This window comes from Nannospalax galili, unplaced genomic scaffold (genome assembly GCF_000622305.1).
Source record: "Nannospalax galili isolate Female #2095 unplaced genomic scaffold, S.galili_v1.0 scaffold332, whole genome shotgun sequence".
NCBI classification, from domain to species: Eukaryota; Metazoa; Chordata; class Mammalia; order Rodentia; family Spalacidae; genus Nannospalax; species Nannospalax galili.
Window position 1 is genome coordinate 1,461,333 of NW_008333794.1, and position 15,511 is coordinate 1,476,843.

General features: G+C 48.1%; 1 protein-coding gene across 2 annotated transcripts in view; it reads left to right on the forward strand.

The window, feature by feature from the left end:
• The first annotated feature begins 3,126 nt into the window (after positions 1–3,126).
• Positions 3,127–15,511, forward strand: part of Mgll (monoglyceride lipase) — a 102,734-nt gene continuing 90,349 nt past the window's right edge. Inside the window, exons 1-2 of one of the 2 annotated variants that reach the window (XM_008828562.3) lie at positions 3,127–3,263; positions 4,389–4,533. In XM_008828562.3, coding sequence (XP_008826784.1) covers positions 4,409–4,533 — 125 coding nt within the window. In that variant the 5' untranslated portion in view covers positions 3,127–3,263; positions 4,389–4,408. Of the gene's footprint in view, positions 3,264–3,422; positions 3,906–4,388; positions 4,534–15,511 lie in introns of those variants that run through there. The other variant, XM_008828561.3, reaches the window with a different exon arrangement.

The following is a 15,511-nucleotide window of genomic DNA, read 5'->3' on the forward strand; positions in this document are numbered from 1 at the left end:
GAGCCCCAGATGGAGAAGTGAAAAGAGAGTGGGGCTTAGCCTGTATTTAAAGAAATAATGCTGAAAATGTGAAAATGTAGAAATTTAGCAAGGCACATAAACCTCTTGTTCAGATTCAAGAAGCTGAACAAACACCAAATAAAATAAACCAAAGAAATCCACACCAAGACACATAGTGAAACTTCTAAAAATTAAAGACACAGAAAAAAAAATCTTGAGAGTGATGAGAGAGATGATGTTACCTACAGGAGAAGTTCAGAGGGCCATGGACAGCATCAGAAACTGCTGAGGCCAGAAGTGGCATGATATCCCACAGATGAGGGAGATAAAAACATTCCAAGGGGATTTCTGCAGCCCATAGATCCTTTAAAGTTTATTCCCAGCACCAAAAACAGACAAATACATAAAATAAAATAAATCCAAATCCAATTACATGTTGGCTATAAGAAATTAATTTCAAACAATGGTACATGTAAGCTACAAATAAAACAAGACCCAAGCCCTCCCACATTATAGCTAATAATTACGTTCAGCAAGGTCACAGATTGCAAGCAGCAAACGAAAGTCAATTTTATCTCCATACACTAGAAATTAACATACACACATGGAAATTTAAAATACATGACATTTACAATTACTTAAAAGAAATAATGGTATAAGTCTAAAAATACATGTGTAAGCCATATGCTGAAAACTATATAAAGAACTAAATGGAGAGATATACCATGTTCATGGATTGAAAGACTTTAACACTGTGAACATGTCAGTTATGTTCACTGCATTTCCTATAGAAATCTCAGCAAGATTTTAGATATATACAACATTAACCAAAAAAAATATTAACAGATGAAGGAACCTAGAATAGCCAAATCAATCTTATGAAAGAATAAAATGGGAGGTAGCAGTGTACTGAATTTCAAGGTTTATTAGATAGCTTTGGGAGTCATGCTGCATGGTGTTGGTAGAGAAGTAGATACAAAACAATGGGGAGGAATAGGGAATCCAGAAATAGAGTCACACAAGAAGGTCAACAGAATTTTGACAAAGGTTCAAAAGCAATTCAAGGGAAGAAAAATGGCCCACAGCTAACTGCTGGAGCAACTGGATATAAACGAACAACTGAATGAACTCTGAACTAAATTTCACACTTTAACCAAGATTAACTCAAATGGGTTAAACTAAAAATGTAAAACTATGCAACTTTCAGCAAAAAACATGGAAAGCCCTTAATTATAAGCGACAAAGGCCTCTGTAACATCACACTAAAAGCATGAGGCATTAAAATAAAACACTGCCAAGAGGCTGGAGAGATGGCTCAGCAGTTAAGAGCACTTAATGCTCTTACAGAGGACCTGGGTTTGATTCCCAGCACCTACATGGCAACTACCAACTGTCCTTAACTCTAGTTCCAGGGGAATATGAAACCCTCTTCTGACATCCATGGCATTGCACGCCATGGGTGTACTCACTTACATTCAGGCAATACACTCATACACATAAAATAAAAATAATTCATAAAATATAAAAATAAATAAAAATAAACACTGAAAATTTGATTTGGATCAAAATTAAAGCTTTTGCTTTGCAAGTGACCCTTTTGTTAAGAGGCTGGAAAGAGAGGCTACAAAACAAGAGAAAATATTTGCCAATTACATATCTGACAAAGGACTAGTATCTAGCATACATTCAGAACTCTCAAAAGTCAACAGTCAAAAAACACACAATGGCTTCAAAGGATCCTCCTGTCTCACCTCTGGAGTAGCTAGGACTATGGGTGCACACCCAGGCCCTAATCGCTGAACTCGTGGTCTGCAGAGCACGCTCAAAGCAACTATCTATAATCTGTGTTTCAAGTGGGAGAAGCTCTAGATTCAACTAAGAGCCTGCTGACAACTGGAGAACTCTCTCCTCGAAACTCTCAAACCATTTAAACTCTATTTTCAAAACTTTCAAACCATTTAAAGCCATGAAACACTGGAGCCGAGAACACTTGGAATGATGGCTGCACTAGACCCTAGTCCTAGACCCTTCCTTGCAGTAAATCATAATCCAAATCATTCCCACCTCCTTGCCCCCAGGCTGCTGCGGGAAGCACAGAACCTCCTCCAGGAATCATTTAGCCACTCTCTCTCTGTCCAAACCCTGCAGACCTGCCTGAGGTCGAAAGTGAAGCCAACCAGACTGCCTCTCAAGGGCTTTGTTTCATTTCTCAAGTTAGATCACAGCGCCGCAGCTACAAGTGTGTGGACACCACCACTGAGGCCACCGAGATACCAGCTTATAGGGAACAGGAGCATTTTTTTCCCCAACACTGCTACTACGCAAAAAAGGAAGCTCAGGAAGGCCTGTGGGGGTGGGGGTGGATCAGGGATGACTCCTGCCTGCAGCTGTCACTCACAGGTGGCAGGCCAAGCACCTAAAGCACAAAAGCCAGTGGAGGAATAGGATGGGGCACAGTGCCCTGACTGTTTAAATCCAGTGTTGGGTTCCAGACCCTCCAACAGGAACATTGCCGGGTGTGATGGTGGGGTCCCGGGTCCTGGGGCACCTAGGGGGAGGGGCTTCATAGAGGCACCTGTGTGCGTGGTGTTTGTTTCCTTTTCTGTATGTATAAGCACATTTGCATGTTTGAACGTTCTGTCTTTAACGCTTCTGAGTGTGTATGGTGTTTGTGTGCAGGTGGTGTGTTGTTTGCATCTGTGTGCAGTGTCTGGGGTGTGTGCACGCTTGCTGTGTTATCTCTGTGTGGTTCCTGTGCAGTTAGTGTCCGATTGAAGGGTCTCGCGGGTGTGCTCCTGCGTGTCTGTGGGTGTGTGCACACCTGTGGTATGTGACTGTGGGTCGTGCATACATGTGCGGCTGTACATGTGCCTGTAGTATCTGTGATTCCGTCCCGCTCCGGGTGTTTGTGTCTGAGTCTATGTGCGCCTATGCGCGTGGGCTAGAAGCACCCAGCTCCACTCAGGGCCCCGTGACAGTCCCCAGGCGGCCGCTGCTTGGGGCGGGGAGGAGCGCGTGGCCCGGCAGCGAGCGGCGCCCCGCTCCTCCCCGGGGCCGGGCACACGTGGGCCCGGCGCCGCCTCCCCGCGCGTCCCCACCCAGTGGGCCGCCCCCGCCGCCGAGCCGGCGGGGGATAAAGTGGCGGCGCAGACGCCGCGCCCTATCACCGCGCAGCCGGCAGCGCGCAGTGCTCCGACTCTGGCCCCGCCGCAGACCCGGACCGGTGGCGCTCGGGGGACGTGACAGCGGCGCTCGTGCCCCGGGTAACTGTCTTCCGCCCCCGACTCAGATGGGCGCCGCCACCAGGGGTCCCCGGCGCTCGTGAGCGTGCGCTCCAGTGTGCGCGCGTGTCTGTGAGCGCGTGTCTGCACCGTGAGCGCGCCCCCTGCTCCCCCGCACCAGCCCCTAAAGCGACTTGTGCCAGTCCACTCCATCTTCCCAGCCCGGTGCGGGGACACCGACTAGGTCCCAGTCATCCGTGGCATGCCCATGACAGCCGCCGGGCTCCGTTCCCCAAACGGTCGCAGGCGGGCAGCAGACAAAGTTTGTCAGAGAATCGGGGTGACTTTGCTCGGGGACCCGCGCGCATTTGCGCGAATGCGCGGTGCCTGGGAGCCAGAGCCCGTTTTGCAGCTCCGGACTGGGGACCTGGTGTCCCTCCCTTCCGGACCCCCTCCAGGGGTGTGTTCTGGGAAAGTGGTGGCAGAGCTAGCGCTGGAGCGTCGGGAGGGAGAAGCCTGCACCCCTACAGCCGGGGAACCCCAGTGGGGGGCGAGGCGGGGAGGCGCGAACCCCGCGGTGCTGCCCTGCGGCCGAGATGCGGGAACAGCCCTTATTCGCCTGGCAGTGACACCCCGAGGCTGTGGTGGTAGTGTAATGCGAAAGCCAGGACGGAATGGAAACAGGTTTGTTGTGGCATCCTGGGCGTTTGGAAGGGAGAAATCACCAGGAGCGTCACCATCACCTCGTTGTTATGCCCCCTGGAATCCGCTCCGTGGAGATTTTAGGAGAGATGGGTCTTGCAGCTGGGTCTTTGTACCCACATAGCTGACTATAATTTTCGCTTGATTACAGCTAAAATAGTCTTTAAGATGAAGTTTCCTGAAATGATTTAAAATAAACACAGATGGGAAGGGGGGAGCTGTAATGAGGCACTTAAAAAAAAAGTGAGCATTTTCTTAAGAATAAATGGGAATTTTTCAGTCTCAGAGAGGTTTGCAAGAAATGCATGTGATTTAAAAAAAAACTATCAAATTGAGGTGGGTTCTTTTGATTTTTTTTTTTTTCTGACTGCTTAGAAAAAGCCTGACTCTGAACAAGGTTTTCTTTCCTTTCCTATCTGTGCAAGTGTATTTCTGACTTTGGAATGTGTCTACTTTTCTTTCAAGGACTTGAAGACCTTCCCAGGATGCCTGAGGCAAGTTCTCCTAGGCGGACCCCACAGAATGTCCCATACCAGGACCTGCCTCACCTGGTCAATGCAGATGGACAGTACCTCTTTTGTAGGTACTGGAAGCCCAGTGGCACACCCAAGTAAGTCTTCCCTGTGGCCCAGCCCCATGGCTTTGGCTTCTCTTCCCTAGTCACCATGGGGTTCACCCTATCTCATACCTCCTTCCAATGCTGTTGGAACATTGGGCACAGTGGTGTTAGCAAAACTGAGTGTTGTACCTTATGGTTTGCTTTAAAATGATGGATCAAGAGTTCTCTTTTTGATTCCACCGTCTGGCAATTTTCAGATATTCACATGACTTTTTTTGGTACCAGAATTAATTTCCCATCATACAGGCATTCATTTAAAAGCAAATCCAACAATTAAGGAAAATCTGCCAAATGCATAAGAAAACTAAAATTGTATATATGTGTGCATGCATATTTTAACCTCTGTCATCGTCTTCTTAATGCTGAGCATCGGCAGGTGACATAGGTACGAAAAGGATTGGGTGTTTTCTTCTGGTTCCTTGCCAGTTCAGTCACTCTGTCTGTTTCCCATCCAGGATTTGCCTTGCTGTTAGAAACAGGCACTGGGGCTATGCACAGTCAGACAGCTGCTCTCCTGCCACCTGACTCTTCTAGGGTGAAGCAGGAAAACCCTGCTTGTTTGTGTTATTCAGGGAGTATGTTATTTTGGTAACCAATTGGCCTGGTGACAAGTGAATGTTTCCTGTTCCCTGTTGCAGGGGAGGGTTACCTATTTCATGGGCCTCTTGTCTCCCAGGGGTTATGGTGGGTATCTTCCATTGTGGCTCAGGGGCTACCCAGCACAGCTACCTTCAACAAGGTGTTTCTAATCCAAGTGGTTTCCTGCTAATAGTGTAGAGATAGTGACTTTTAATATCATAGCTTCAGAGCAGCTACCCCAAGTTGTTATTGCATTGTCTCCTGTGTGTTTTCAAAGTGGACTGGCAAGAGTTTCTGCCAGTTCTTAAAGACATGCTGTAGAGGAATGTGTGCTAGGGTGTGCAGGTATGTGGTGTGTCAAGCATTGCAGTCCTCATTAATCATTAATTATCACTCCCACTTAACTAACTCCAGCATTGTACATTCTTGGTTTATCTTCTCACAAATCATCATATGGTGAGTGATTTAATGACTACAGGAGGAAGACAGGGAATGAAAGTCCATTGTTCATGTCTAGCTCCAGCCTTTGGAGGCTTTGTTGGTTGAGTGGTGACAGTGTCCTAGTTCACAGTCAGTAAAACACGGAGGGCCTGAAGTCCTCGGTGGGGGAAGGGAGGTGATGGACTGGGCCAGAAACGGCCCAGTTGGCTGCCCTTGCGTTGGCTGTGGATGGTTTTCACAATCTCCCCACTGAAGTTGTGATACAGGCGGCTCCTGGCTCCATTGCTTTTGCTCTAGTTAGAGATAGCAACTCAATGTCTTTGGCATCAACTGAACTGGCTGTCTTGGAAGTCAGTGTGTGATGGATGCGCTGGGCATAAGAACAGGACTGGATAGTGGTGGCTGCTGGGCCTGAGAATTTGGAAGAAATATGTGAGTCTAGAAAAAGTCACAGAAAAAAATAGAAAGTAAGGGCAGGAGGCCTGAACTAGAGGCAGCAACCAAACCATTGGCGTTTGTGGCTCAGCCACTTCCCATACCGTTAGCCCTGTGTTGTAAGAGAGGCTAGATAAGTCAGGGATCCTGTTATGGTTACACAGCTAGTTCAGGTGGCTGGCTCCACAGCCCACTGTCCACCTCCTGGAAAGGATATAGTTGGTAAACTCCTTTTGGGGCTTGGGGCCACCTCTGTTAGGGCCAGTCTTGGAAACATTTCACAACTAGCCCTGACCAATGAGGACAGTAGTGTCCTGGAAGGTCCCTTTGGTGTATCCTTGTGATGCACTTTGGAGGGACCTTGAGGGTCCTGGAGAAACTGTCATAGCATCTAGAGTGGTGAAAAGACAGTGGGCCTAAGGGCAGGAGACTGTGCCAGCTGGTAATGAGGCTTCTCTAGCTCTTAATCACAGGAGCAGCTGCTTGGCAGGCTGCTGCTTTGCATGGTCTGAGAGACCCCAGAATGCCATTGCCTACACAGCACCACTTGCTTGCTGTCAGAAAGAGAGGGCACTTTAGGTCATGTTGGGCCTCAGCCTACCCACACCCCAGGCCCTTTCCCTCCTTCAGTGAAATTTGGACCTCCCCTTGCATAACTATGCCTCCTCTAGTCAGGAGGAGAAAGAGAAGAAAGAAAAAAGAACAGGGAGGCTGACCATCCATGCCTGCCTTGTTGGCCCCAGGAGCACTCACCTGATCTGTACCTGCTTCTTTGTTACCTTTCTCATGACACCCATGTACCTCCAATGCCCCCAGGGTCCTGGGGACTGTCTTTCATAGGGCCCTGTCTGCCCTTGTGGTCTGGCATTTATTTGGGTTGCTTTTCTAGTTAGCAGGTTGTCCCCTGCTCCCCACGACTGCCCCCCACCCGGCCTCCCCAGAGCACCTACTGGGACATTCTGCAGAGGGAGGAGAGGAGACTGGCTCTGCAGGTGCATAAGCAACAGAGCTACAGGTGTCTGCTGGCCACAGGCTGGCAAATCAAACCAGCCCAACCTGCTTCTGGAAGCATGCTATGTCTTTGTAAATGGAAAACTGCTCAGACCTTACAGAGGATAGAAACACAGTTGCTGTTTCTAATATGGTGGAGTGGAGTCTCAGTGTTTAATTAATCATCAGTAAACACAGAGTTCATTTCTCCATTTGGCCACACCAAGGCAGGTGTTACTCATCTAGGTATATTTATAGTCATGAAAATATTATATTACTTTACCAAGGATCTCATTTTAGTGGAGGACCAACTTTGTTCTGAGTCTGGACTAGATCCTGTCCATACCTGATCTCTTTAATGTCCACAGCAATCTGTGAGATGGTGTGATTGCTGCTGTGACTGTTTCCATGGGAGGGAGCAGAGATTTGAGATGGCTCAAGCAGTAAAGTGCTTGCTGAATACACATGAGGACCTGTATTTGATTCCCAGAACCCATGTAAAAAGCTGGGTGCAGTGGTATGTGCCTGTAAGCCCAGTGCTAGGGAGACAGAGATAGGCAAATCCCTGGAGATTGCTGGTCAGTCAGCCTAACCTATTTAGTGAGCCCCAGGTCCCAGTGAGAGACCCTGTTTCAAAAACTAAGGTGAACAACTTCTGAGGAGTGACACTTGAGGTTGACCTCTAGCCTCTACACACACACACACACACACACACACACACACACAGAGTGCTGTGAATTCCCCTACTGGGTTGCTCCAGGCTTTTCTTACCCTATGTCAGTTGCCCTTCTGGATAGACTGCTAACCATAGCAGAATAACTAATTCTTCAAAATCATTTACTCAATACATCAAAAGTGGGATGTAGATTAATGACATGTATCCATTCTGGATAAAGAGTGGAAAAAGAACTCTGGTAACAGAATTACCCTGCCGTGGGTAACAGGCTGCCTCATCTAGACTCAGGCTGGAATTTTAAATTACTGTTTCTTTGGTAAACTCCCCCTGGCCCATGGATGGAGTCAAGTGGCCATGTGGTCTCCTGAACTGGGCATCTATGGAGTCAGATAGAACACCTTTTTGTTCCCTTTGTTCCTACAAAGTGTGACTTTGAATCAAGGGCAAGAGTCACATAGCTATCTATACTCAACAACAGTGTTTGAAGAACACTTGTAGAGCAGGGGGTGAGGGTAGTGCTGTTCTGAGTAACTGAGATGCCCCTAAAGTGCTCATCTGTGTGACAAGGAGCACACTCTGTAATTACAGGATTACCCAGCTCTGACCCCACCTGCTGGCTCCAAGTAGGAGCATCTCCATCTGCCTGGAGGTTGATGCTAAGTGGACAGGGTTGAGCTGGACCTCAGCACTCTGTTCTCTCCCCAGATGGTTGTCCTGTGTTCTGTGCACTCAGTCTCTGGGTTGCTCCTTCATGCTTTGCTTTCTGTGACTGCTGTGACTCTGACAACATTGAGGGAGCTGTCTTTGTGTGTGACTGCCCTGGCTCTTCCAGATGTCCTGAGGTACACTCGCCATTGGCCTGGCCTGGCTGGGGAGCAGAGCCTTGGGTTTTGCCAGGTGTTCATCCTTTCCATCATCAGCAGCATTTCTTGGTGCCCACACTACTGAGACTTCCTAGAGCCCAAGTCCACCCCCCTATCTGGCCTTGCTGGTCACACCCTCCCCATACTTCTTCCTCTCCAGCTTCCCAGCCAGGCCAGGCTGAGACAGGGTGCCACCTGTGCCATCCTCTGTATTTTCCTGTGTTCATATGGAATGGGGGGTGCTGTGGAAGGGTCTGTATGGGTGATGGACTAGCAAGGGCGATGGCCTGGCCTTTCTGAATCCCTCCTATACTCCCAGCATCATGACTCTTGGTGGCTCTGGAGTAATCCCACACTCAAATACCTGCTGTTCCTGTCTGGTTCCCTGGGGTGGGGCTCCACTGAGGGATCCCTGTGCCCTGCCCTTTCCTGGGCTGCCTTGGTCCCTCTTCTCCTACTAGCCACCTTTGTTCTCTGTCTAGAATGCTGGCAGTGCCACCCTGGAGCACTTCCTCCACTATGCAAATTTACCTGGGGAAGAAGCCACTGGCCAGAAGCTGGGGCATATTCAAATGTCACCCACCATCTTTCCTCCTGCGACCCCACAACACCCCTCACACCAGGTGCCACCACCTTGGGTGTGGCTCTGTAAGATAAGGGCCCCTCCTGGCCTTCTGGAGCCAGACCTGGGAGATGGGGAATTCTCAGCATCTAGCTGGCCATGGTTCCCATTTCCTTTGCCTTCAGGAAGTCTTGTTCTCAAAGATCAGCCTGGCTTCTGCCATCCTCCTGGGGTTTCCAAGCAGGTTGTAAGTCAGGTCTTTATACCTTTCTTGCTTCCCAGTTTGAGGTGTTTGTTCTGTGTTCAGAGAGTCTGCCTGCAGATTCTGCTTTGAGAGTCTGAGGAGGAAAAAAGGGATGTCTCCATCTCCCTGAGGCCATCTGGGACTGGGCACTACCACTCTTCCCTCCTCTCTTAGCTGATTCCTCGGGGGTCCCTTCATGTGACTGTTCTGTGCCATATTCTGGTGGCCAGGTTCCTGTAGTTCAGCCCTGGCACATTGGTCCTATGATGAATAGGAACAGCCCTCAGCCCCCCCCCCCGCCCCCGTCAGGCCTGCACTGGCTCCTATCTGCTCTTCTGCTCTGCCAGCCAGGCTCCCACTCACAGGTCATTCAGTTTGGCCATTTCCATATGCTAGGCATGTGGGCAGGTGGGGAGAGGAAAGCCAAGGTCACTCAGATGAGGGGAGGCTGGAGATGGTGGTGCATGGAAAGACACCATGTGGCAAAAGGCTAGAGAAAGGACTGTGAAGCCACACAGAGGGTAGATACAGCCTCATGGACCGGTAAGCAGAGTGTGGGCTGGGTTTTAACTTTTACGCTTTCATCCAGTGTTGCTGGTAGTATCTGTCTTCCAGAAGGGGAGACAGGGCAGAGGAGCCAAGCAGAATGCAAGAGCAGCAAGATCCGTGTTTTGATTTGGTCTTGTGGCATCTCCTGGGCACCTGTAGCTTAGTCCGTGCTCAGGAAGTGCCAGGCTGCTCAAACATTGAGAGTCAAGGTCCCCAAGTGCTATGGGGCAGTCACTTGAGCAGCTCTGGAGTGAACCAGAAATGGGGGAGAGTAAATGTGGGCTCCCATAGCATGGTCAGCCAACTACATGACATTTGCAATGTCTCCATGAATGGTCTTTGTGAAGAAAGGGGCTATCGTTCACTGTCTCACTACCGCAGGGGAGTGAAGAATTCAGTACCTTTGACTGTTTCACCTGTTGTTACCAGAAGCTCTCCGAACATGGGCCCTACTGTGCACGTTTCAGCGACGATGTTATTTTTAATCCCATTACCTCTGTTTAGTAGCACCTTTCTATTCTTCCACCTATTTTAAGAATTTTCACAAGTTTCCTTCTCTCGTAGGAGCTGTTATTTCTCCTGCTGGCACTTTCGCCTGTGTGGTAGCACAGCAAACTGTCTTGTTTTTAAGTAGGGCATCTCTTCTGGACTATTTCTTAAAGGCTCTTCAAATAACAAAGATCTGATGGCAAGAAGGAAGGCTGCCACTGTTTGGGGTTGATTTTTCTAAGGGCTTCGTTGAGGGATAATTTCTTCTAGTTGCTATAAGAATGTTCTGCTGATACAAATCTGGCTTTGTTTGGCGGTCAAGTCTGAGAAGGAAAATAACAAAATAAGCCTTGTGAATGGCAGCCCTGTCCGTCTTTGTGGGTACCTTCAGGTTCAAATCTCAGTCCCAGGCGCACTTTGTCCCTGCCTGCAAACCAGGCTCTTGATGTCTTTGTATAAGCGAGTGGGGGGGGGGGGTATGGTCTTTAGTGGTGCCAGTTTTCACAGCTCAGATTACAAAATGACCCTTGTCCCATATTTTAGGGTCACCCAAGGCTTCTGCTGGGAGGAGGTGCCTTTCATGTCTCAAAGCCCCATTCCTGTGGGGCTGCACAATGGGGGGTGACACTGTTCTCTGTGTGTTTGAGAACTTTATGAAGATCTGTGTGTCAAAAGTCTGCCTGAAGCTGCCCAGAGCTGGCACTAGTGGCATCTCTTGACCCACTCCTTCCCCACCCCCACACACACTACTGCTGGTCCTAGTCTCAGCGTTCAACAAATCCTCGTGGGCATGGTGATGAGAGAGCATGCGTCTTCTTTGCCAGTGAAGATCTTCCATGCGACATGTTTCACGTTTGGTTGAAGTACCATTGTCATAGTTAGCTTCAGTCAACTTGACACACCTGGGCAGTGGGAACCTCAGTGGAGGAATTTCCTTCATCAGACTGGCCTGTGGGTATGTCTATGGGGCATTTTCTTAATTGGGAATTTATGTAAGAGGTACCAGGCCACTGGTGATGCCATCCCTGGGTGGGTAGGCCTGGGTTGTATAAGGAGGGTAGCTGAGCAAGCCAAAGGAGGGAAAGAAGGAAGGAGGGAAAGCCGGAGGGAAGGGAGGAGGAAGGGAAGGGAAGAGGGAGGGTAAGGAGGAAGTAGGGAAAGATGGAGGAAGGGAAGAAGAGACAAGGAATAAAGGAAAAGAGAGAGAGGAAAGACAGCAGGAGGAAGAGGGAAGAGGAAGAAGGGAAGAAAAGACATATAATGAGCTGGAGACTTGGGCATTAAGGTGTCTTTAGAGTCTTGAGCTTTCCTTTGCCTTGGGAACCTCCAGAAGGTTCCTGGATGGTTATAGGGGCTTGGAGTCTAAGGAGATGCAAAGGTGGAGGAAATGAGGACACTGTCCTTGGCCACATGTAGCCTCTGGCTGACATTTCCTTGTCAAAGTGGTCCGTTTCCTGGGTTGCTCATGGAGACTGCTGCCTGTAGACATTTGTCTCCCATTAACCCTTACTTCAACTTGGTGACACTGATCACACAGACCTAGAGTGACTGCATTAATGGCTTTTGGAAATCATCCCATGCTGCCCCTGTGGGGCTAGGCCCTGCTCCCCAAAGCTTATGCCCTTACAGTTTCTCCCAAGTAGCTGAAGCGCAGTTGCACTTGACTGAGTTCTCAAACCAGCTCTACAGATGCTGAAGCTCTGCTTACTTTGTATAAGAAAGTCAAGAGAACCTGGCTTGGTAGCACAAGCCTTTAATCCCAGCACGTGGGAGGCAGGGGCAGAGGCATAGGCAGGGGCAGGGGCAGGGGCAGGTGAATATCTGTGAGATCGAAGCCAGCCTGGTCTACATAGTGAGTTTCAGGCCAACTGAGGCTACAGGGAGACCCTGTCAAAAAGAAAAAAAAATGCTCAGTTACAATCATGAGACATTTCAGGTAAAGCTTCAGTGACAGCATTTCTGATTATAACTGTATGAAAACTTTTTAATTTCTGTTGGTACATTATTGTACACCTTACCCATAAGGTGTGATGAGTTGGGAAGCTTTGGGCTGTTCCCTTGTAGTTAGTTACACACACACACACACACACACACACACACACACACACACACACACCCTTCCTCAGCTGCTTTGAGAAGCATGTGGCCCGGCCTCTGAGAGAGAATATAAATCAACCTCCTAATCATTCAGCACAGGCAGCTGGCCCTACCTCCTGCACATCTGGTATGTAAAGCTTGTGAATCCTTCTTTAATCAACAATTCAGAATAATAGCATTCCCAACCCTCATCAGACAATTCAACCAGGAGTTGATTGCAATGCAGCTCTTGCCAAATGCTTGCTGGGACAGTTAATGTTCCAGAGAAACTGACTAATGGATATGCTGTTGACAGTCACTCTTCTTTTAAGCTTTTTCTTTGAATTTAGAAACCATTAGAAAAGTTATCTTGACGCTGTTCCCTTGTAGTTAGTTACACACACACACACACACACACACACACACACATATCATAAAAATCATATATGTATGATTTTTAGTCATGTGCTACAGAACCCTTGAACTGGTTCCTCCTGTTTGGTGCCTACTCCTTATCTTCCATTTTCCCATCTTCTCTGCTTCTAGACTATTCTCTTTTCTGATTCTATGAAATCAAGTTTTCTGGCTTTCACATGTGAGTGGGAACATTGGACACTTCTGGGTATGCCTGGCTTATTTCATCTAACTGTATGATTTTTAGTCATGTGCTACAGAACCCTTGAACTGGTTCCTCCTGTTTGGTGCCTACTCCTTATCTTCCATTTTCCCATCTTCTCTGCTTCTAGACTATTCTCTTTTCTGATTCTATGAAATCAAGTTTTCTGGCTTTCACATGTGAGTGGGAACATTGGACACTTCTGGGTATGCCTGGCTTATTTCATCTAACATACTGCCCCAGCTCCATTCATATTGTTGCAAACGATCTGATTTCATTTCTTTTCATGGCTAACATTCACATTTTCTTTAATCTGTCCATTCTATTCAGCAAACTATTGGCTGCACTAATTTACAGTCCCAACAAAAGTACATGGAATGTCCCTTCCCCTGTATTCTGACCAGCATTTGGTTTTTTATTTGTATCTATTTATTTATTTTTATTTTATGTTATATGAGTGTTATGCCTGCACATGTGTAAGTGCACCCATGTCATGTAGTAGCCACGGAGGACAGCAGAGGGCATTGGATCCCCTGGAACTGAAGTTACTGATGGTTGTTATCTGCCATGTGGGTTGAATTGAACCCAGGTCCTCTGGAAGAGCAGCCAGTGCTCTTAACCACTGAGCTCTCCAGCCCCCTGGCCAGCATTTGTATTTTGTTCATTTTTATTCATCATTATTATTTCCTTGTTCCATTTGTAGGGAACAGCATGGTCATTTAACACCCTGTCTTTGCTGCCTAGAGGGAGAACTGAACAACTCCCAGGGTACTACACCTAGGAGTCAACTCCAGCTTTACTGAAAGCTGATTCTCAGCAGTCAGCATGTTAAGCTGTCTCTGACTGTGTGTGTCTTTTGGCATCATTCCAGATTCTCTGGAAATGCTTGTGCTTTGTGGGGTGAGGCTCTTACCATAACACCATTCACCAGGTCTGGAGTGGGCAGGGTATCAGCAAGCATTCCCCAATGTTCTGTTGTGAGATCTGGTGCCCCATACTAGAGTTAGTAGTCTGTGTGGGCTCCTCCTAGCTGGACTCCGCTGTCCTTGGCTGGGCCCTTTGGGGCCTGTGGTTACTCCTGGAGTGTGGGTGTGGCAGGCTAGGAAGGTGCTTGGTGGCCTGAGATAGCTTTACCCACAGGTTCACTAGTGGGATTACCCTAGCGCTTCACCATGTAGCTTCATCCTCAGACTAGCTCATAATTGCTCTTGGGGTAGCAATGATCCAGGAGTGTATTAGTCATCTTTCTGTTACTGTGACAAATATCTGAGACATATAAAGTTAAAAGGAAAGAAAAGTTTTGTTCTGGCTTACAGTTTCAAACATTTGAATCCAAGTTGCCTCACCCATCTGCTTTGGGCCTGAGACCACACAGAGCAGCATGGTGGGACCATGTAGCAAAGGAAACTGCTCACTTTGCAGTGATCTGGAAGTGAAGAGGGAGAAGGGGGCAAGGTCCCAATACCCTCTTCAGAGGTGTGTCCCCAGTGACCTTACTTCCTCTCACTAGGCCCCATCTCCTAAAGGGTCCACCACCACCTAACAATGTCATAGCCTGGGGACAAAGATGTCAGCACAGGGTCCACAGGGGAACATTCTGAATCCAGGAGCAAAGGGCAGAGAAGAGAGTGAAGCAAGCGCTCTCATGTCTTTGCCCCAGTCAAGTTCACTAATGTCCTGGAGTGTAGCCCGGAGCGTCAGCATGTGAAGGTACATACAAGGAGCAAGTGGAGAGTCAATAGGTTGTGGTAATTTAAAAAATTTACTGCATGGGCAAAGATCTTGATACTAGGAATTGAGACCATGTTTGAAGTTTTATTATTATATCTACTTGCAAGTGACTTTAGACAAAGTACTTACACCTTCCAGCAAGTTCCTAGAGGCTTTGCATTCTATATACCTGCATTGGTTTGCGTCTCATGGGGATAAAATCCATGCAAGCTTCTTTCTCCAAGGCAGAGTTCATTTCTAGTTTTTTATTCTAGCTTCTCCAGTGCTCATTTCAGACCTGGCATAAAATAAGATATCAAAGTGTTTATTGCACAAATGACTCTACCTCCCTGTGTTCACAGTGGGATGGCTGGGGAGGGCAGCCCCCATGGTCCTGGAACTCCAGGTTATGGACAGAAGCCCCTGGGGCTGTGCCCAAGGGTGTCATTGTGGGAGTGAAATCCCTGTATTTGATGGCAATGCTTTGACCAGCCTTGCTGTGTTATGCCTCCAGGGAAGATGTGTGGCATGTGCAGAATGCAGCCCCTTTCCGTTTTAACCCTGGGAATCATGTGGATGCCCAGATCTGGGGGTAGACTCTGCTTCCCTGTTTCAATATGTATTGAAATTTCTCCACGTGTAACTCACAGAAGAGCAGGGGAGGGTCCACAAAATCCTGGACCCTACTCTGTTGCACAGCTTTCTCCGAGAGCCACACCTGAGTCTAGTTTCTCTGTGG